Source organism: Atractosteus spatula, chromosome 18, assembly GCF_055471065.1.
Source record: "Atractosteus spatula isolate fAtrSpa1 chromosome 18, fAtrSpa1.hap1, whole genome shotgun sequence".
Taxonomy (NCBI): Eukaryota; Metazoa; Chordata; class Actinopteri; order Semionotiformes; family Lepisosteidae; genus Atractosteus; species Atractosteus spatula.
Genome location: NC_142723.1, coordinates 1,521,291 through 1,543,879, shown reverse-complemented (window position 1 = coordinate 1,543,879; position 22,589 = coordinate 1,521,291). Strand labels below are relative to the sequence as shown.

Here is a 22,589-nt window from a genome sequence, read left to right as displayed (position 1 = left end):
GACCAGCCGTGCAGCAGACAACAAACACGCTGCATTGGTGTTGGCTAGAACATTTTTATTAATAAAAGTAAAACTACATTTAATATAAATGCTCTTTCGAAGTGATAAAAAAACAAAACCTTTTTTTACACAAAATGTACAGTTTGTGCAACAAAAATAAAGCTTCCCCAATTCCTTTCATGCTGCAGGGTTATTCCCAGCAGAACGACAGCACTTCTCTCAAAAGGGGGTCTGCCTTTTCTATATATAGCTAGAAGGATGACTCTCAGATGCTGGGTGTTTTGCAGTCCAGACAGCAGCTGACAAGAACTGCAAGTTGTTGGCCGTTGACAAAAAAACCGACCTCCCGTGGGACAAGGAAAAATAAAACTCTGAAAGATTGGCACTTAAGATTTCTCTCTTCTGGTGTGTGGATTGTGCAGTAAAATGTTATTTTTTCAGTGAATCTCATTTTAGGACAAACTTTGATACTACACCTTAAATGTGCTAGAATTAACTTCACAAGACTCACCAATGTGTTCATAAATCAGTGATTAATCTCCCCATTGTTTTTTCTAACTAGTTATTTTTTACCTACCAACTGTCTTATAATATGCATATACTCCACTTGTGTTGAAAGCCTATACATTTTGCTTATGAGTTCTGACTTGGTTCCTATTTTAGGGCAAACGCCTTTCCAGCACAGTAACCCTGCATATGGATATTCTAGCTTTAAAAGTACACCGATGGTCTTCACTACTAGTACTGCCAGAGCCAGGTCTTCCAACTCTCGTTCCAACAATTCATTCAAATTCATAGTAAACAGTCTTGCGCTTAAAACAGTGACACTTGTTTCCAGTAAATGAGTAATTGTAGCAGAGCTTCATGAGAAACTTAATTTGCAGCAAAAGTTTAGAAGATTCAGCATTCAGGGACACTCCTCTGTTAAGGCTACTTATTTGCAAATGGAAAGTATTCTAAACCTGCAATCAATAATGAACGCAGCATGTTAGATCTGTTCGCATTAAACCAGGGAATCTCACCAGTTACGTTCGCATAGATAATGTGCAAGCTCTCGTGAATAAACACTTTAATAATTCAAACATTTCATGGGAATGTATAAACACACGGGACTGAGTGAAGCTGGCGGAATTTGTATGCAGTTCAAATTTAAGCATCTCGATTAAGGCTGGACAATCACAACCAAGCAGGCTTTGGAGGTCATCCTGCAGTAATCCATTTTTAAACACTCTGGATGATCTAGTTTTGATCACTAAATCCAGTGCTTTATCCAATTCATAGTTTAGAGATCTAGTAAAACAAAAAACAATGCCTGGTGGCTCTTAAGGAGCACAGCTGTCCGTTCCTGACCCCAGTAAACCAGCCAGTCACGAGTTTCAAGTCGTGACGGTTTAAGGATCACCTACAAACCCTGATGTAGTGGAAACTACTGAGCAGCCCTGACAGTTAGAATGGTGATGACTCCCAGTACAACCCAAGAGTTAGTTCAGCCTCAGTTCAAAGCACCCGGAGGATTTCCACTTTGTAGCCAACAAGCTGATGAATTGCAAGGGTCCTTAGGAAGGGCTGTTTTAGGATACAACCAGAACACTAAAGTATGCAGAGCTAGCTACACATGAGTTCTGTCTGAGCCCCTGAATCAAACCTGATTCTCTGCGGGAGAGACTGCCCGTTTTTGTAAGCAGGTACTCATTTCCCTTAAACTGGCAGTGGTTGCGAATTGAGCTCCACGAGTCCTGCCCTGCACATGAAGTTAAACGGTGCCTCGGACTCAAATCCAGTAACTAAAATCGGAGATGCTCAAAGGGCTGGAGGAGCGTTTCCCCTACTCATCTGCACCGCGCTCTCACTGGCTCTCCTGCTCCACTGGGCATGATGTCATGTGTCACGGGTCACAGGTCACGGAGGCGCTGGTCTGCTGCCGGACTGCGCCCTTCACTATCGCCTCTTGCCCATGTGCCCTCGGTCTGTCATGCAGGTCTTCGGCCGCAGTGCTGCAGTCACATTGAAGAACAACGAGGAGAAGACAATTTTCAACTGGATTAACACCTCAATCAAAGCACACAGGAGAAACGGACAGTGTCTATTACAAACAGATGGAACAGTACAGGCATTGCTAGAAACTGGAGCACATATGCAATGACAGAAGCAGTCGTCATCGCACTTGTTAAATGCCAGATTCAGGTTCTTTAAAGCCAAGAGATGCCTTAGCTCCAGGAGTGACGTTGAGCAGGAATCAAGAACGATTCCTTCAGGTCTCCCCATGCATATCTTTTAAGAAGAGCATGTCCTCTGGAGTTTCCCCAAACAGTAAGAGTGTTTGTTCCATGCACAGGATGAGCTCCGTGATGGAGACGTCACGGGATCGAGCCCGGGTTACTCCGCTAGCCGAGTGTGACATGGATTCATCCCGCGGTGCTGTGACAGCTAGGGCTCTTTCAGAGAAGGAGCACTCCCTGCGACAGCATTTTATATGTGCTTACAGTTTTGTGAATTTGTCCAAGGACAGAATGTCCTGCAAGGGAGAGTATAAGCAGCTCTCACCTGGATCTGCAGTTGGCTTCTTCTTAGTGTGCTGAACTATTTCATTTTCATTCGTCATCCTCACATCCTGGTCTTCAACATAGTTGCTGCAAAAAAAAAGAAAATAGAGGTTTTACGATTTACCTGATCTCTGAAATTATCTGTGATAGCCTAAAACATCAAAGCACAGTTCTACTGACCACTGGGGGGGGGGGTTGACAATCAAACTGTGTAAAAAAAAAATTCACCAAGCAGTTCTCACACGATTACAAAGCACATGGAGAGCTAGACTTCCGGCCTCCGCAAGGGGGAAGATGAGGGGCATGGGAGCAAGACGAGGTTGATTAGTCTCAGAAAACATTCGGGAAGTGGTGAACATTAGGGAACAGGGCTGGCTGGGACAGAGGGGATTTTAGCTGGCGTAGACTGCGCCCTTTCAAAACAGGTCTGCTGCGTTCACTACTTACTCTTCTTCATTCCTGTTTGGCTGGGGGCTGGAGTGGAGAAAACAGAGCTGATTTCAAGACAGCAGCAAGAAAACAGGCTTTGCCTCAGATAAAGAATCTACAGCAGCTAACAAGCAAGAACACGGCATTACATAGGAGACCCCGTTCGTGGCTGATGAAAGGAAGAAACTGGCTCCGGCCCTCCGTGCAGCCCCATACCTTATGACTGTGTTCCTCTCCCTGTAGGCGATCTTGGCATTGTCAGTGAACAGGATGGTGTGATAGGGGACCACAGGGTCACAGGTGGGTAGGATGCCCCGGGTCACATGGGTCACAGCATCCAGAATGCCATTGTAGACCAGCAAATCATCCACCAGTAACTGGAATAAGAAACTCCAAGTCATCCCATCTCTAGGGAGCAACTTACACCCTTCCACACAACTTTCAATCGCATATCTGAAACATTCTCTGCGTTGCAGGAAAAGTGGAGATCTGTATGAGGAGGGGGAAAAAGCTTTAACACATTTGAATCATCAAAGCTAATCAATGGCTATTCAGGTTCAGGGTAAAGTGGGAACAACAGGTGTGTAACTCACAGGGGAGAGTGGAGTTTGAGAGCTCCATTCAAACAGGTTTTGTTATCATTCAATCATCCTACTGCTAACTTAAAAAAAATACATCTAAATGATAAATCGGCCTACCCCAAATTCTTTCACTCCTCTCTGTGGTGTTTTGGAATAGTTCCACAGTTTTATCATGGATACTGTCATGGGCTTATCAAAAATCACGTACACCCGGTTTACCTGTTCAAAAGAAAATGAAGACGGTCACAAGAGATGGCTAGCAGCACATTCCTGGTACTTCCCAAACAAAAACACACCAACTCTGAGAGTGAGCTGCCCGCATTGTGTAAGCAATAACAGCATTTAATCCACCGTTTTAAATTATGCAATTTCAAAGAAATGATTCATAAAACATTGAATGTGCAAGGCAGTAGGCTCTGTGCTCCTCCTTAGGAGGTTGACCCCAAACCACAACACTGGAATAAAATCAAATAGGCTCCACACCAAGCCAGGCAAGACAGGAGCCAGCCACATGTGTCTCCCGTCATGAGTGTTGTTCGTCCCATCAATCAGCTTGTCGGGAGTCCGGACGTCTCCGGCAACGCTGTCCAGAACATTCACGCTGTCCGGGAAGGCAGCGATGTCTGAGCGTACGAGTCAAGTGTGCTGGCGCAGTTCCGGGCACAGTTTTCCTTCTGATCAGCTTCATTTTCCACACCAACATCTTAGTTTTTGGAAAACGGCACTGCCTATCACATGTTTGAGGCTTACTCAGAAAGACAAGGTCAAGACAAGGAGGTGAAGCCAAGTTTAAAAGTGACAAAGAGTGGAAAGGCAGCACAAAATTCCTCGTCTCTTTTTGGCATCCATAACTAGGCATCTACCTACTGCACACAGACCACACACACGACAGGCTTCCGTATTTTCCCATAGGATACTGTTATCTGTGAGAGGAATCCTTTCGTCCCGGTCATCGTAGAACTCCAGGCCGTTCAGGCCAACGTAGTACGGGTCACCCCAGGTGGTCAGCAACTGCAGCTGGAAAATAACTGGCAGGAATCCGTTAAGGACAGAAACAGGTCACACCTGCAAGAGAGGAAGCACTGCAGCCCTGAAGTGGGCTCCCTTTGCACCCTTTCAGCAAGTAAAAAAAAAAAAACCTTTACCTGTTCCTTAACAGTATAAGGACGATGGAGGAAATAACAATAAAAAGAACCAAGGGGGTATTAAACCTGTAGACCTCGGTGGACTATGTTAGACCTAACAAGATCATAAGACAGGGACACAGCTGGTCTTTACCACATGTGCACCGAGACGAGTAAAGAGTAGGGGATCGGTGTCCGAGCGACACCGGACACGAGCAGGCCTGGGCTCGGGAACGCCACCCCGTATCCGTGATCAGAAAGGAGGCTGTGGGAGGCCCCAAAGGATACATCCACAGGGCATCAGGGGAGCTTCATAATCCATGCTGGCCTGTTCCACGGCTTTGGAGCCACTTCTGCGGAAAACACAACAACAAGGAATGCCTCCTGGTCTTTCCGGAAGACTGCCCTACCGTTCCCCACGTGCAGCATAGCACTGCTGCTCGCTTCGTACTGACACAGCTGAGCAAAGGTCTACTCAAACTACTGTGCACACACGTCTATCCACTCACACGCTTACTGGGCGGTCACCCCAGGCAAGACGCGTGTGACACAGCGGAGCTTGTTTTTTTAAATTCCACTAGTCCCCCTTCAGAGAAACCCAAGTGCTATCTAGTTGTTTAGAATGCGGCACTTGCACGGCGGCCACAGCCAGCGGCAGACAGGTCCGGCGGTGAAGCCGCCTCGCTGGGGCTGCGTCAGCGTTCAGGCCTTTTCCTTCTCCTCCGCTCAGTCTGGATCGCGTTTTCAAGCGGCCTTTTCGTTTCCTTTTCTAGTCCCTAGTCTCACTGTCAAAAGCTGCCTTTTCTTATCCTTGGCCTTGACCTCGCCATAAAGCGGCGTATTCGTTTTCCGTTTTTTTCCTCCTGGTGCCTCTGCCCCCTCAAACAGGGCCCTGCACCGACCCCGCTCCGACCCCTGCACCGACCCCTGCACCGACCCCGCGCGCGCGGCCTGCCCTACCCGAGCTGCTGCGAGTGCGGCCGGTCCGCGGGGCCGCCGGCGGGCTGCAGGTAGTCGACGAACAGGATCTCCTGGGCGAAGTCGAAGTGGCAGGTCCCCGGGCCCTTCCGGACCAGGAAGCCCTCGGGGGGCGAGACGCACAGCCCATCCAGGCTCACGTGGATCAGCTTCACCTGCACGCAAACGCAACACACAGGCGAGCTGAGCAGCGCGCCATAGCCATCCCGGAAAGAGGAGCAGCCAAAAGAGTATATAATAGTCTCAAGAGGAGAAAAAGCTCTATTATTCTTTATTTAAAATCCATCCTAATGTTTCCATTAGGGTGTGATCCTGTGATCCGCAGGCTTTGATGGAGAGAGGAGAAGGCAAAATTGCTTCAACGATTTGCCTTCCTTTCCCCAAGAGAGCTCAGCAGCCCTCCCCATCCCAAAATGTGAGTAAAGCATTGGGCTTCATGCACGAGTGCGATGGGATTGTACCACAGCCCCTGCCGATTATAGAGCAAGCCACTGTGCCAGGCTAAGACTGCATGCAGAGGTTTAATATGGTCTCATTGACATCATGCAGCCAGATGTAGGTCACTGCTCTGCGCAGAATCCCGTGGCGACATGTACAAGCTGCCAGCAGCGGGGAAACTCAGAGGCAGGCCTCACCCCTCGGTAGGTGTCCTCCGGCGATTTGTTGTAGTTCCAGATGCGCAGTCCCGCTATCGTCTCGGGCCTCTCGAAGGACACAGTAAGGACGTGATCGCTCCCACGGGTGAACGGAATCAGCCACATGTGCTCGTCCTCCATCGTGATATTGGTGCTGTCAATCAGCCTGCGGGGGGGGAAGAGTTCAGAAGCAGGCAGGCAACCCGCAAGGACGAGCACAGCCAGTGTGTGCGTCCTGATGATGCCCCGCACAGAGGTGAAAAGGTAGAGTTTGCACAATACTTGTGCCAAACCAACACGAGCAAATGCAATTAAAAACCCGACACGAACAAGGAACGAGAGCACTTAACGTTACTGAAGACTGATCAGGATTTTTTTCTTCAAATCATTCCCATTGGAGATTAAAGACCAAAATGGTCTAATTCACGATAAGGGTAAGTGACTAGACTTACCTTCACAGGGGGAACACATGTCCATACATGTGAGCAGTAGGGCTGAATCATTGAAAGAAAACCACACTTACAATGTGGAATTCTTGTACAACAGGGTAAACCTGTGCAGCAGATGTCCGGCACTCACTTGTCTAAGGTCCTGGAGTCCTGGTTGTATTCCGGGAGCTCGTTCAGGTCTCTGGGTCTGGCGTCTATCATGCTCATGGTCAGGGGAAGGCTCTGCCCATCTTTGCCAACCACCTCCAGCCCAGTCACACCCATGTAATGGGAGTCACCCCACGTCATGGCGAAGTTAATTTCAAGGCCTGCAGTATGTTAGACACTTGCATGAGAACAATATGCATTAGCAACGCTAACGCTGTGAGGCATAAACAGTTTTTTTTTATCCATTCGAACGTTGCGCTGTGCAACAACTGTTCGAGGTAGGATTTACCGTGATGCTTCTGTTGCACAATCCAATGTCTTACTGGCTTAGCAAAAAATATAGAACTGGAATTCATCCCAGTCCCCCCAGAAAGACAGAAGGACGAGATCCTTCAACCCCTTAGCTCCTGCAAGACTAGAGCTGCTGAAGGGCTTCCTCTCGCCGATAGCCTCTGGTGTGTTTCAGGAGCACTTACACTTCCCAGTGTACATCCCTGGAGCCTGCAGCGGGGCCGCTCCAGGCACGCTGCTTGATGGAGAAGGCTGTTCTTCTGGCTGACAAGGAAAACAAACGCGTGCCGATTAATTATGCAACAAGGTGGAGGAACGTTTCACAGGAGAAGGCATTTAAATATCAAACGTCAGGCGTTTTATTTGCACATGGTTCATGTGCACATAAAAAAAAATTAAAGGCAGTTACTTTGTGCTCACAAGGTTTAAATGACTTAAAAAAAAAATATTTAATATCCCGAAACATTTCCCCCCCCCCCCATCGCTTAAGTAGTTTTTGCACACGCTCACGAGGAGCTCTAAACACCGCGAACAACTCCTGCATTAAAAGCGGCCGCCCAACCTGTGGGCTCCCCTCTCTGAAGCCAGCCTGCGTGAAAGGCCTTTCCTCCCCCTCTCCGTCGGCCGTCCTCGGCCGGTTGAGCTCCTCCTCGGACACCAGCGCCTCCGGGCTGTCTCCCTCGCCGGCGAACGTCTCGTCAAAGCGAGACATGGCCTCCAGGATCCCGTCGTCCGTGGTGAACAAGATGGTGTCGCCAAACTGCTCTAGCGCTGGGGGACAGTGTGGGGGGGGGGGGGGGGGGATTGTGCAAAGGTCGCAGAGAAGGAAGGAATTTTTTTCAGCCTCGGAGAGACACAATGGCATACTGTCGCCGTTGCTAAAAGAGGAACTGTAGTCCTAATTTCTCAGTCTGGTTATTAAATCTCTGTAACAAAAATAAATACACTGATGGCATCGCAAAATTCCGAATTTAGCACAAAAATGTGAACTTTGTGAAGGTACTGTAAGCCGCCATGTTGATGGAAACCCCTGGTCTCACCATGGGCGAGAGCAAGAGCTCACAAGAATTGTGACGTGAACCGGCCCTTCCTGCTCACTAGCCACTGTAATGACTAATGTGCTGCGATGCACTTATCCGCTCGTACAGGTTGGTTTGAAATGAACTCATCAAAGCCGATTCTTTCTAACCCTGGAATATAAAAAAAAATCGGCAAACAAGGTGCTGAATTCGCATTGCAGCCAACTTACTGCAAAAGATTTGCCCTTTTCGCTTGTGTCTGGATGCCTATACGCGACATAACAGACATAATGTAAGTAAAGCCCACTAAAGATATAAATGTAAACCCAAGAACTGGAATTCCAAAGCTCGCACTTAGAAAATGCATCAACAACGCCCAGGGGGTCACGGAATATCGTAGTTCCCACGGGAAGAGCGGATTTACCTCCGGAGAGGGTACCGGACGCCTTGGCGATCTCCCCCCGGAAGATGCACTTCCCGTCCAGGAGCATCTCCACCTCCCTGGCCCCGCGGAAGGAGTGGATGCGAGACTTGTTGTAGTTCCAGATGCGGATCATGGCCACCTGGCAGGGCGAGGGGAAGTCCACGGACAGGACGTGGGACCTCCCGGAGGTGAAGGGGGCGAGCCAGAGGTGCATGTCGTCCTGGGTGCGGTTGACGCCATCGATGAGGTTGGCGACCACTCGGGGGTCCTTGCCGTAGGCCGGCAGGATGTTGATATCGGGGGGGTCCGCGCGGATGTGGACGGGCACCACGGGCTCCCCGGTGGAGCTGAAGATCTCCAGGCCGTTCAGCCCCACGTAGTGCCTGTCGCCCCAGGTGGACAGGATGTTGATGACCAGGCGCTGCCCCCGGGGCAGGACGGGAATCTCAAACTCCTCGTCCCGCTCCGCCTCGCCCGGGGGCTCGTCCGCCGGCTCCTCGGGGGCAGGCTCCCGCCCGCACGGCCCGGGGCGCGCGTCCCTGCTGGCCTGGGGGCGCCCCGCCCGCTGCTGCTGCAGGAACTCGTCGAAGACGTCCCCCTCGAAGCCCGTGTTGGAGATGCGCCCACGCTGCGACTGGTTGAACCGCACCAGCGAGTCCCAGGACTCCAGGAGGGTGTCGTCCTGCTCGCTGCGCCACTTGGCACGAGGGGTACGCTGCGCCCTGCCTCCACCCCCCGAATTCAGGTCATCTGTGCGAGAGTGCAAACATTTTCACTTGATTTCCTTGCTTTCGTACACAGCCATGGGCCGGAAAACAGTCATATACTGGTCTTACACAAAAAATCTGGCCGAGCATTAGCATCTGGTAGCCCAATCTTACCAGATCTCAAGAGCAGAGCAGGGCTGTGCCTGGTCAGTACTGGGATAGGAGAGCTTTAAGGAAAACCTGATGACTGCTCTACAGACCAGTAGGGGGCGCTCTTCCCTCTGGATCACAAATTCTAATCCAATCCCCCTATACGGTGACCGGGGACACCGAGCTGCAGGATGAGCCATCCTTCTAATGACACATTAAACTGAGGTCCCGACTAATTAGACTTTGAAGATCCCATGGCTCTGTCTGCAAAACGGATTAAATTCCCAGCTCAAATCCCACTCCGGGATTGCACCATCTGGCCTCACTCAAGCTCCCCTTTAATTCATCTGGTGAAGCGGCTCTCGCTGCTCCTCCTGATCTGCAGTATGTGGGCTGCTGGTTCACCACGGCTGCCATGTCACCCAGCACGGGGCCGCCCTGCGTCACTTACTAGTAATATTTCAGTCACGCAGGGACAGCAGGTTTAAAATGACCGAGTTACACTCTTATAGAAAAGGACACAATGCCTGACAAGATTCCTGCGGAAAAAAAATAGTACAATAAACTCAACGCACTAAGAGTCGTCCACCTGCAGCAATACTAAAGCAGGATTATGTGGGTGTCCTGGCTGCTCAGGAAGAGCATGATAATCCGATTGATTTAGACGAAATTGGCCGAGGCTGCCTTAGTCTTGAGGATAAATAGTGCAGAGTGCAGCTGCAGCCCTCAGTCCAATACTGAGCCTGCGCTGGTGTGCAGAGGGCCTGAACTGTACAGTAAATGGGTTCATTCTGAAGGCAGCACATGCAGAACATTACAAAACGTTGACCGTTCGCTTATCGAGAACTCCTGAAATGCGTCCCTGCAGTGCAGTGCCGTGCCGTGCCCTGAGGAGGAGACGGTAAATAATTTCAGTTATACATGACTGTTTTGAAAAGCAGCGTGGACGATCACTAAACCGCAAATTTATCATCAAGTGCCAAGTTAAAAGAGCTCGCCGCCAAACAGAGTAGAAGGGAGAGCGGTAAGAACAACTGCTCTCCGAAAGACCACGAGTGCGATCTGATGTCAGACTCTTTTTCGAAAGGATGGGGAATTTAAAACTTATCTTAAATTGCAGTTTCTACTCCCACACCCACTGTGATCGGGCCCTGGGGGGGGGGGGGCATCCAGGGGGGGTCAAATGAGACCGTCAGCAATGGGTCTGCAGTGGCTGACCCTGTGCAAGCCCTTGCAATCACCAGCACATTGCCTGCAGAAGCCCAGCTCCCTAAAGCGAGATCCTCAAACCGACACTGCCTGCGGCAGCAAACGCCTCCTTCGTTCCGGAAACTCGGAATTTCCGGGTTTTTAGTTACCTATCGCGGGAAGCACCTGCTTCCCACTGCCTTCGCGGGGCACCCGCTGCGCCGCCTTTCTCGGGGCACTCCTCCTGCCGCTGGCGGGCCGGTCCGGCTTCAGGCCCACGCCGCCGAGCAGCGACGGGCTCCAGCCCGGCCCCAGGTCGGACGAGTCCGCGTCCGAAAGGAGGCTGGGGTCCCCGTTCCGGGTCTTGTTCCCCCCGGCAACGGCGCTCCTGCGGACTCTCCCCGGATGGCCGGACAGCTCCGGGAGCTCGGGTTCCGCTGGCAGGTCCGCGGAGAGCCAAGGGGGCTTCTGTCTCTCGGGGGCGTCCTGCCTGGTCCTGTTCGGGGGCTGCAGCCACGAGGGTGTCCGCGGAGAACCCCGATCTGCCGTCTTCTTCCCCGCGTTCGGCTCCGGCTGGCGCGTCGCCGGCAGCTCATCAGCCAACAGGGAGGCCCAGGCAGAATCCCGAGAGTCCGGCTGTACTGGCGATTCCGGCCGGGAGGCAGGAACACTCGGCATGGTCAGATCTTCAGGGAGGGCCTCTCCCTCTGCCTTGTCCTTGCTCTCCGGCAGCTCTGTCCTTATGTCACCCGGATCATCGTCCGCGCCCACAGAGCTGCTGCTGCGGCTCTCCGGGCTCTTCTGCCGGCTGGCAGAGCTCGGGTCCTGCACAGGGCCTCGGAGAGGGACAGTGGTGCTGTAGTCAAACACCGAGTTCCCACAGCCCTTCTCCAGCTCCCCTTCGAAGACCAGCGTGCTGTCCAGGTAAATCCTCACGTTCCTGGCGCCAATGTCCAGGTCCTGACGGCAAACGAGAATGCTCTGCATGAATGCGTGATAACAGAAACACACTCACAGACGTTTATATATTGATTACTGGTCAAGCAAAATACCTCAGCTGATTTTACCAACTTTTTTCGCCCCAGTTCTTAACAGCTCAGAGATAAAAGAACAACAAGTGCATTCAGCTTAGAGTAAATCCTGACTGAGCTGCTGCAGAGAGCCTGGAAATGTCTCATTCCTACAGCACTCATTAGTGCCGCAGCACAACGTGAATACAAACACATTCCCACCTACAAGAAGCAGACCAAAGGACCAGATCAGCCCACAGCCACGTAACATACCTCATCAACAAGGGCAGCAGCAGATAAAACAGGAGAACGTGGTCACAGAACACTTTTAGAGCCACCAAACACAGCGAAAGTGCCGGCAGCAGCAGAACAGCGTGCAGTGGCTATGTGAAACCAGGAGAGGATGAAGTCTCAGGTCACTCGCCTCTAATCCAATTCCTTAATCCCCCTCTGTTCCACATTCTGTCTCAGGCACAGCAATCACTCCCAGGCCGTGAGTGGTTTAAACCAGGCGCATCTCTCCTCCCAGAGAGGCCACCCCCCCCACACACACAGCTTTGCTCCTGGCCTTCGAGTTCAGGACGCACGCGCCACGCGAGGTGATCTTACAGCCAGAGAGCGGTTGTAGTTCCAGATCTTGATCTTGGAGACGCCGAAGTCGCGCGTGCGCCCGGGGTTCCGCACGATGAAGTACAGCTGGATGGGGGGGTGAAAGGGGCAGGTCCACATGTGGCGCTCCTTTGTGGTCTTCCCCGAGAGAGCGCGGGTGGGGGAAAAAAAAGCACCAGTGAATGACGAAAACGAGCCGGCAAGTAACACCGTACCAGACTACCGAAGAATTTAAGTGCAGCTTGAATCAATAGATTTTGGAATAAGAGAGGTGAGTTACTTACAACACATTAAAGCTCGAACATGTTAAATCATTTAGTTATTAAGTATTGTGCAGCAATTTCAATACACGAGAGCTAAAAACGGAACAAATCGAGGACTCGGTTTGAACTCCAACTACCCATAACTGCCACACCCGCCGAAGAGCCTGATAGACTCATCTCTGCAAGGGAGAACCGCTGCAGGAGGATTCAGCGGAACACCGTGCATCCGCCTGCTCCAGCAGTCACTGCACCGACTCCCGGGGAAGATCAGGTTGTATTTTCGGGGGTTCTAGGGAGGGGCATGTTTCTCCACTTACTTTGGTTTTCCCGTCGACCAGTGCTCCGAGCTCCCCGGGGGAGTTGGCGTTCCTGACGTCCAGGTCGTGTGGGGAGACGTACAGCTTCTGGTTCCTGGGGCAGAAGAACTGCACCTCCGTCAGGCCCACCTCGCTGCAGTGCCCCCAGTTGGACAATATCTCCATTGTGACATAAAGGGCGCCGGGCACCTCCGTGGCCTCCTGCGCCTGCGCTCTCTGTCAGGGAAACAAGAGCAGCATTCATTCCCCCTGCCCTGCGCCCACACAGGCTGGCCAGGCCCCCTGGGACAGGGGCGGCAGGCAACTTGGCAATCCTAAAACAAGAGGCATGCCGATGTATTCTGCATGTACGGCGCAGGAATTAGGAAGTGTTTCAATATCCCCACTCCAGCCCTAGTTGTTTTTTTGTGCATGCATTTTACAGTACTTAACTTTTAAACCTCAGGCCTCTGAAAAGTTTCATGTCAAGACAAAAAAAAACCCTGAGCAGCCAGCAGGCTCCGCAGACCCTCAGGCCCCCAGTGAGCTCAGCAAAGCTGTGGTGAATTCTGGGCGACGCAGTGGAGGTTTATGGGAATCCTCGATCTATACACCTCGAATCACCGGAGCACGAAATCGAATTGCCAAACACTTACCTCTGGTTTGTCACTGGACTTTGCTTTCTGTTGGACAGCCACTGCTGAATCAGCTTCAATCCTCTCCAGGGCTTTTAAAATCTTTTTCTGCTGGCTGAAAAGCAGTACCACAATATACAGCACTAGTCTTTAAGCACTCCACCAGAAGATGAAGAACTGAAACGATCTGGCAAGAGTAACACAGTGTTGCTGCATGAAATATATCAAATCCTGAACATGTTAAACTAAAACACAACATTAGGACGATTTCTAACTGAACAGGCACTATTTACAACAACTAAACACTATATGTCTATAACTATAATGCATAATAAACCTGTTGGCATAGTAGGAAAAGATCTCTGTCCACACCCCTCCTGCTATGCATCTGATAATTATTTCTTTTGATAGGTGCTCACCCCTGTGTTAGTGGAGTCTTGCACGAAATAACTCGCAGCCTCAATAAATCAATACCTTGGCTCCAGGAGGCAGATCCTGTTCATGGCCTTGGTGACCTCACTCTCCGCATCCTCCTCCTGCCCATTCATCACCTGAGCAGCAATAACAGGAAACAGGACAGCGAGATGCAACAGCGCACGAATCGCGACAGGATGAAAGGGTCATACGCAAGGCTGTAAAAGGAGACACAGACACTCACTTGTTCCCTTTACACCACAGAATAATGGGTTTCCTGGCTCGGCTCTCGTGCAGAACAGAACACCCCTGAATTGTGCCCGACAATCATGCACCCCCCAACAAGCAGGCCCTTTTCTAACCAGCCGAGCCTCTGAGGGTCCTGCCAACAGCCCTGTCTGGAAACACTGCTCCAATTCCCAATTTCTGCCTCACCAATCTGTGCTCGGGGAGCTCCTGTCTGAGCTGGGGCCTCCCCTCCCTGCGCAGGGGTCGGTTCTCTCTCCGCACGGCCTCCACGACCGCGCCCGCCGTCTCCTCCGGGTCCGGGTCCTCCGCTGCCAGCTTCCTGGCAGCCGAAAGGGGCCTCTCCGCGCGGCTCCAGGGCACTGCGTTTCCAAAAAAACAAGAGAGGATACTGCATCCCTCTGGGATTTCTAATGCAAAAGTGGTCGGGTACCAGTAAAACAGAAGAAAAATATTGGCAAGATGCTGAAATGAATTAGTTTAATATGCAGAGGTCTGTGCAGCTTGTGCATAACTTCCTGCAGAAGATAATGCTTCTGCTGCAAAACACTTAGTCCCATTTTCTGATTGCTTAACAGTGTTGACATGACAATGGCAACAATACGAGAATGAACAATTAAAAAAAGAGGACTGTAATGTTTAAAGAAAATGCCCATTTATTCTTAATATGATTCCCCCCCTCCCTGTGGTTACTATGCATCTCAGACAATGACAAACCCAGCTAATAAAAAATATGGTGTCAAGAAAGCAAGCAGGCACAACCACAGCTAAATCAGCGCTCACAGCAAAACTGCATTACTGACCTTACAGACACACTGAAACGTTAACCTACTGCAAAGCACTGTTCAACGCTCTTCTCAGAATTTATTAGACAAGCAGATAAATTAGACAATGGAGCCCCACTCGGGCAGCAGTAAGTACATACTGAGAGATCTGGGGCCCACGTGAATCCATTTAGAAACCAGGTCGCGTCAGGAAGTGCAATGCGACCTCACAGAAATGGACAGAAAACAAACACACGCAGCCCCGCACTGCCTCTGTCCTTCCCCAGTGTGTAGCTCTGCCTGTGCTAAAATAACAGGAGAGCTCCCCAAGCACCTGGGGAGAACACACAGCTGATCTTCTGACAGAGGGCGCTTCGTTCTCAAACCGCCAGGCAGAGGAGCCCCTTACTCGCAGGATCCTGGGCCGGAGAGCGGGGAGGCCTGTCGCAGGCTCTGCCCTTCACCATCAGAGGCTTGGTCGGGATGTACGCTTCGATGTTGTCCCTCCTCTTCGCCGACAGGAGTCGCTCTTTTTTGGTACCTGCAAAGGCAAGGGGGAAGCGGCCCTTGAAAGACACGGATTGGGTGCCATAATTAGACAGGAAGGGACTGGCAAAGTCAGTTCCCGGCCTGTCCTCTGGGCAGCATGATTTCAGCAGCGTGCCCTTACAACACCTCCCGTGCAATGCTATTTTGAGGAGCACGGACTCAAAGGCGCGGGCCTGGAACACGTACTTGAGGGCGAGGGCCCGAAGTCGAGGACTATGAGGTCCCCGGGCTCCAGGACGCTCTCGCCCGCCGCGCTCCCCTGCTCCACCCGCGCCGAGCTCCCCTCCCCCTCGATCCGCTCCTCCACCCAGTCCTCCTCGCCGGCGTCCGACTCCTCCCCCGCCGAGTCGCGGCCGCCCCGGCGCACGCACACGCCCACCTCCAGGCTCCGGCGCAGCACCTGCGGGCGCAGAACCGACAGGGCAAGCTGCAGGCGCGGGCACCGCCGGCACGCCAGCGCACAAGCGCCAGGAGACGCAGCAAACCTGCTCCTGAACTGGCCTGGTCCGATACAGGACAGTTCAAAGTGATAACAGGAGGTGTCCGGTACATCAGCCACCTGCCATTGCATAATGCTAATGACACACGCTGGGTTAACTTTAACAGACACGTGCCTGATGGTTCCTAAGAGGAAACTACACTGAACAACATCTAAAACTGGGAACAGAGGCGCTTCTTTACATAAAGGGTGGTGGGAGAGTGGAACAAGCTACCCAGTCATGTGGTTGAAGCTGGTTACTTTCAATAAAATAGCTGGATGAGATCCTGTCATCAATTACCTACTAACAAAATTGGCTGGATGGACCGAATGGCCTCTTCGCTCTGTAACATGAGATCTGCAACAAATGGGAACTGTAAGTGAAGCAGGTGTTAGGTGGCCTGAAGCGACATGTTCATGCTGGGCACCAGATCAAGAAATGCTGCGCTGAGGCTTGTTACAGGCGGGCATGTAATAAACAGAGCTGATGAGCTACCAGATGTAAAGACATTTGGTGTGCTTTTCACGCTGTGATTTACTAAAGCTAAGAGAACAGACGCTAAGAAACTCGGAAGAGCTCTATCCAGTGGAAGCATGCAGAAGTTACTCCTCGAGCCTGAGGAAAAGACTGGAGGCGTCGGCGATAACCCCAATAATACAGCTGAGCTCAAAGTAATGTCACAGGCGGGATCCACCAGTGGCACTGGAGGCGATGTGCTGACCTTGACCTCATCGATGTTGAGCAAGACTTTCTCACTGCATCCGGGCTCGCTCCTGCCCGCCCGGGCCTCCGCCTTGGCGCTGAAGGCCCTGGGCACGTTCCAGCTCTCCCGCCGTGCAGACTGGGCACCGGATGTCTGGACAGGAGGAGGAGGAAACCCGGTTACACGCCAAACACAGCGCAAGACGCATCCCGTCACGCAATCCAAGCAGATGACTGAACCGATCACAAAGGAGCACCAGTGTGCTCTCCTGTATTTTCTTTACACACTGCGATTGCCTGAGGAGGAAGACTGTATGGCGATACAGCCGTTTATTTCCCCCTTTCATGTAAATGCTATACATCACCTGGCACAGAATGGAGCGTTCATTACTTTGTAAAATATTCAGAGAGGAAAGGACACTGCACTGCATGTAAACATTTAGTGACATCCCATACCTCTGGGTCATGCAGCGTCCAGAAACAGTCGCTCTATTAACTACTGCCCAAAGCCAAGGTCTGGCAAACTTACAGGACTATGTCTTAGATACCCAGATGTGCAATAAAGCCTCACTTCACATGTAAGACTTCACAGGGGAGACTGTACCTCCATGTTCACACTCTCGTAGGCCTCGAAATCATCAGAGTAACGGGGACCAGGACCGATCCGAATCCGGGATCCCTTCTCCGTCTTAATGTGGACGGAATTCTGTGAGGGAAACCAGCAGCTTTTAGAACCCATCCTCCCCGATAATCCCGCCCTCTACAACTCAATTCAGTGGAAACCGACAGCAGTGACAAAGAGAGTCCTCTCTCCGAGCATGACAATGCAATTAGGATAATTTACACTCGGCTGCGTTGCCAAACAATGACAGAAGAGCCGGGGAAAACATTGCATCCTGGAAATTTCTAAAGCACTGGACACATTTGATTAAGCTCCCTTCAGCTCCACCTACTCTGCCACAGTAATGAATAGCTGCCAGATAAGCAATTATCCCCCAGAAGCATGTTAGCAGGTGAAAATGATCATTGCTTTGCTCCTCAAAGGCTTATTATGAAGGAGTTTACTGTAAATGTAAAGTTGCTACTCTCTTGCTGAAATTACACCAGTCTTTCCACACCAACAAAGTCATTCTGTTGCAGAAATTGAGGTTTAGCAAAAACGCTCTCGGAATGAACATGAATGCTAAATCACACCTCGGCACGCATGTTGACAAGACAGCGCACAAACACGAATGGTGCATTGAAACACAGGGCTTTATGCTTAACTGGATTCACCGTTAAACACACTCGCGGGCTTCTGAATTCACAAAGAAATGCAGAGAAGAATACAACGGGACGTCTGTCTCAGAATCAAATGTTTTTTATTCCTCGGCATCACACAAGTCAAGAACAAGCCATGAGAAAATAACATCTGGACCTGCTTCAAGGAATAATAATCCCGTCCATCGGCAGAAAGACACTTAATCCCAAAAACGGGCTGGGGCAATCCGGAGCCTATCCCAGGACCAGCGCAGGCAGGAATACACCCGGGACAGGGGACAGGCCGGCAAGCAAGAGCAGCCCATGCTACCTTAATCCAGCGTATCCATACGAGCCTTTTCCCAGACAGGATACTCTACCTGCACCCATTCCTTCCTCTGGACCTTCCCGGGAGCTGTCTGGCTTCTCCGCCTCTGCGTCACTTCCGAATCCTGCAGGTCGTCCTCCAGGAGGAAACGCCTCTGAGATGCATCTGAGGGAACAAAGACAAAGCACCCGCTGCAGATTTGCTCCTCCGGCTCCGTACAGGAGAGCTGCCCTTCGGAGAAAGGTCTCCCACCGGGACCCAGCCGATCGGAAAAAGCGCGGTATACCAGGCTTTGAAAGCACGGAGCATGACTGAGGAAGATGATAAAAGTGAAATGCACAAAACCCAAGTGGGCAGAGGAAAACGTGTGCTCACCTGCCGTTTGCGTCGTTCTCGAGGCGGACGGGGCGCAGGGCTGGGGGCCCAGGTTCTTTGGCTGCCCCGTCGGTCTGGAATTGGCGCCGTTCACATAAATGGAGAATCCCTGCTCCAAGCGCTCCAGCGCGATCTCCCTGGAGTTCTTGGCCTTCAGGCGCTTCAGGATCCTGGCGGGCGGGAGCAGAGCACTGCTGAGCAGGAGCAAACCTGCTGGTCACAGACAGGACTCTTGCTTTCCCCGCAGGGCTGCAGTCGGCTGGATCGGAGTGGCGGGTGAAAGGAACAACCCAGCGCTACAGATTCAGGCCCGCAAAGTGAAACCACGTGCTGCCACACGAATTCTCCGTGAGCTTTACACTGCACTGTAGGAGAGACTTCAGCTCAAGTGTTTCCAAAATCTTAAAATGAACATAAAGTCTTATGAGCATGTCTGAAATGTTATTCAGTAATTTTCAAATCATTTGCTCAAGTAGACAACAGCGGCATTCTTCTGGGGTTGTCCCAGACACCCCACATTTTGGGTGGGAGCCTGGCTCTCCAAGGTGTCACCTCAGCCAGCTGGGGTGTATTTGACAAGCAGCCGCCCTCTGACTCTGTAACAGTAGACTGGGTCACAAGAGTCACAGCACCAACCGTCACACCTCACCTGTTCCTGTGTTGAAGAGCGATTAAATATTCATCGTGTTTTTCTTCAATATCCGAGGCAGCGTGCTTCCCTGCTTGGATTCCATGCCAGCTCTTCACAGACACATCGAATGAAAGCAAAACAGTGACGATTACTGCATGGCTCGGCCTTTCCTGCACACATTTTCAAGACCAAGAACGTGCCATCGCACGACACACAACAGGGGAATCAGGGCAAGCTCTGCGCACGGCAGGGAACGCAAGTATTGGATAAAATGCAAAAGTTCTCTAAGAACCATATTCTTGGAATCTGACAATCAGAAAAGAACAGATAAATTGCTCTCCATTTGTGTCTGCTGGGGCATGTTACCAATGCTCCAATATTGAAAAGCGGTGCATTTGGAAAAATTCCAGCAGCCAGTTTTACACACATTTTATGCAGACTTTACTGTTGTACGTGGAAAACCTGCAGGACAGGAAGACACTGCTTTCAACCGCCAGGAGAGTCATGCAAACACCCTGCAGCTCTCGACCAGCAGCGGACTGAACTGCTGACCTCACAGATGAGAAACAAGGGGAATGCTACACCTGCCAGAAGGGACAATACTCTCCGAGGCTGAGCAGGAGCTCAATGGTTAGAATGTGCAATTTAATGCCATGGAACTGATGAAGAACGTGTTAAAATTAACGCTGAAGCAACCATTTTGCTTAGTGGGGTATAAAGCACACGTATGGGGTGAAGCAAGACCTTCTAAACAAATGAAAAAGACTGCAAATATTTCCCCCCCTCGGAGCTTAGCCCAGCTCAGCCCAGGAAAGGACCAGAACGTCACACAGGACAAACAGGAGAAGAGAGACCCCCTTACTCAATCTCTGACAGGCAACTACAGCATCTGCAAGACAGAGGAGCAGGGGAGGAGAGAGGAGAGGGAACATGAAGAGAGGCACATCAGATAGCACGCAGCAGAAAACAGAGCAAGCAAGAAAAATGACAAGACAGCCAGACACGTAGTATTCATGCGTGTGACACGAGCAGAGACCCCCCTCTCCCGGCTGTACATCCTGGAGCCCATACTTGGGCCTAGCTCGCTGGACCAGTGTCCAGTCGGAGGACAGTAATTCCAAGCCATGATTCCCTTCTCCGACGAGATGCGACCCCAGCTATAATTTGTGATCGACTGAAATCAATACCTCGTGCGCAGCGATAAGCATCAGTAGTAGCATAATCGACCCCCCATCACCACCCCCCATTATTTTAACAGCGCTGCTATTTGAGTGGAGCAGGCACACCTCCATCACGCTGAAGTATTCGCTGTCAAAAAAAAAAAACACATCAGAAATTACCTCTTCCATCTCCGCCGGGCTGGCGCCGCCCCTGTCGAGATTGCCTGGATTCATTTAAAACATCAGACGGAGAAAGAGACATTTTTAAACGCATGACTCTGTAAGTGACCAGACAAAAAAATCAACATGTAAAACGCACTCTGCGGGTCTGCAAGGCGTCGGTGTTGCCGCCCTCTCCCTCTGCGGCCCCGCCCGGGCGGACGGACGCCTCACCCGCAGTGACAGACAACTCCACCCCGCGGCTACAGCCAGGGCCTACACCAATCTGTGTAGCGACAGCGAAAACTGTAGTCTAAGGAAACAAACTACTTTGAAACTTACAGCCGTGTGGACGATTAAGACGGAAGTGAACTTTAAAATACAGTTTTTGACCTGCGTTTTTGTTTTTGTTTCTTTAAAACGTTAGCTACGCGTAGCTTATAAACACACCACACACGCTCAGGTGTCTGCAATTCATGCTCGGCTCGCATTTCTCGCAGAAACGAGGAAGATCGGGCAGAAATCGACGTGTCCAAATGTAAAAGATCAAACTTACAGTCCATGTCATCGCCTTGACGAGGTGATAACAGACTCCAAGAGTGTTTTCAATGGGGACGCGTTCACAGCCCCGTCCGCGTTGTCATGCTGGTAACCAAGAGAGCCGCTAGCCAATCGCCACTCCGCCCCGCCCCCTGGCAATGGCGCGCTGACCAATGAGTCTGCAGGGAGACCCGGGATTCGCCACGCCCCCTTGGTGAAGGCCAGTGGCTGACGTCACTGCGATGGGACCCACAACACTTTACCCTTTACAGCAAATTATAACGCCATGTGCGCTGACAGGGAATTAAAAACCGGCAGCAGTATTTTAAATCTGGAGCCGACGGTGGATCGGGCTCTGTCTTAATTACTGTGGAAGGTTATGTGTTCAAATTCGGATCTTCACTTCCCAGCTGCATGTTGGAAACATGCAGAATCCAATTAAGAAAACAAAACTTCATAGCAGGGAGTTTTCTGTCTTTGCTTGCAGTTTCAACACTGGCCGCCAGAGGGCAGTACAGACAGCACATTAACTTCCGTTACAGTGTGTGTTGACATTTTACTCTTGGAGTTATCCTTTCCTTCAGCTGTTTTCCATAGGCATGTCACAGGTGATGGTCCAGCTTGGCACCTGGACCCGTGGCCATTAATAATCCATAATTATTTAAGTGATCCTCAGCTCCTGGGTTAATTGAGCAATTAAGGTCTTGGAAAGTTTAAAGTCCTGTAATGACATAAAATGTAATTCTAAGATCCTTCTACTGCGTACACCACAACACTGGGGTCTCCAACACTGGTCCTGGGGAGCCCCACACCAGCAGGTTTTGTAGGTCACTGTTAAATCACCCATTTCCAATTTCCCTTTAATAATTACACAGATTTATTCCAGTGCCCACGTATACCAAGCAGAGTTTGGGATGCTTTACAGAGCAAAAACAAAAACACAAAAAAAGAGAAAAAGAAACATTATAAAAAGAACTAGAGAAAGATAGAGATGAAAAAAACATCTATCACAATTCTAAAGTGATAAATTGAACAGGTGATTTGTAATAGAGATAATTCAATACTAAAATCAAAGCACTCACTAGTCCTCAAGTACTAGATTTCCTAAATCCTAAATTTCCTAAATAAAATCACATGTCCTAGGAGGAGGAGTAACTGGATTGGGGGCTCCCCTCGATCAGATCTCTTCTCCAGAGGATGACCCCCCTGAATATCAGCAACTGCACAGCACAACAGGGGCTGTTGAACACCAAGCCTACTTGCAAAAAAACAGACAAGACAGCTCACAAACAGGAGGTGGCCATTCAGAGCATTTAGCTCGTTTGCTTGCTAGTTGATTGATCCTAGAATCTCGTCCAGCGAGTCTTGTGACAAGTCAGGGTATCAGCACTGACATCCTCTTACTGTCTGTCAAAATACCAGTCCATTTACTCTCACGATAATCCAGGAATTTGTCTTGCATGATCTAAGGATACCAGGAAAGACAGAATTTGTGGGGTTACATAACATCCAAAAGCAGAATAAA

General features: G+C 50.7%; 1 protein-coding gene across 2 annotated transcripts; it reads right to left on the bottom strand.

Moving 5' to 3' along the window:
- Positions 1 to 40: 40 nt before the first annotated feature.
- On the bottom strand, positions 41 to 21,172 carry katnip (katanin interacting protein). Of its 2 annotated transcripts, XM_088936233.1 has the most exons (28): positions 21,081 to 21,172; positions 20,546 to 20,589; positions 19,224 to 19,315; positions 18,575 to 18,744; positions 18,252 to 18,364; positions 17,237 to 17,338; positions 16,652 to 16,786; positions 15,638 to 15,851; positions 15,312 to 15,443; positions 14,328 to 14,500; positions 13,953 to 14,029; positions 13,500 to 13,593; positions 12,865 to 13,080; positions 12,285 to 12,422; positions 10,836 to 11,625; positions 8,621 to 9,370; positions 7,740 to 7,948; positions 7,363 to 7,441; positions 6,870 to 7,047; positions 6,291 to 6,456; positions 5,638 to 5,810; positions 4,966 to 5,030; positions 4,471 to 4,581; positions 4,037 to 4,176; positions 3,671 to 3,772; positions 3,189 to 3,349; positions 2,545 to 2,630; positions 41 to 1,994 (listed from the first exon to the last, which is right to left on the bottom strand). In XM_088936233.1, exons 1-28 carry the CDS (start codon positions 21,085 to 21,087, stop codon positions 1,939 to 1,941), a joined length of 4,773 nt encoding a protein of 1,590 aa, XP_088792359.1. In that variant the 5' UTR covers positions 21,088 to 21,172; the 3' UTR covers positions 41 to 1,938. The 2 variants fall into 2 exon arrangements, with proteins under 2 accessions (XP_088792359.1, XP_088792358.1); XM_088936232.1 differs by lacking the exon at positions 21,081 to 21,172 and having other exon boundaries at positions 20,546 to 20,615.
- Between the last annotated feature and the right edge of the window lie 1,417 nt (positions 21,173 to 22,589).

Bases quoted from the DNA above. Each gene is read 5' to 3' on its own strand.
- katnip (XM_088936232.1), bottom strand. From the start codon at position 20,599: ATGAATCCAGGCAATCTCGACAGGGGCGGCGCCAGCCCGGCGGAGATG. The intron at 19,316-20,545 runs GTAATTTCTGAT...GTGTCTGTGAAG, and splicing joins GCCCGGCGGAGATGGAAGAG to AGCTGGCATGGAATCCAAGC. The intron at 17,339-18,251 runs GTAGAGTATCCT...TTTCCCTCACAG, and splicing joins AGAGGAAGGAATGGGTGCAG to AATTCCGTCCACATTAAGAC.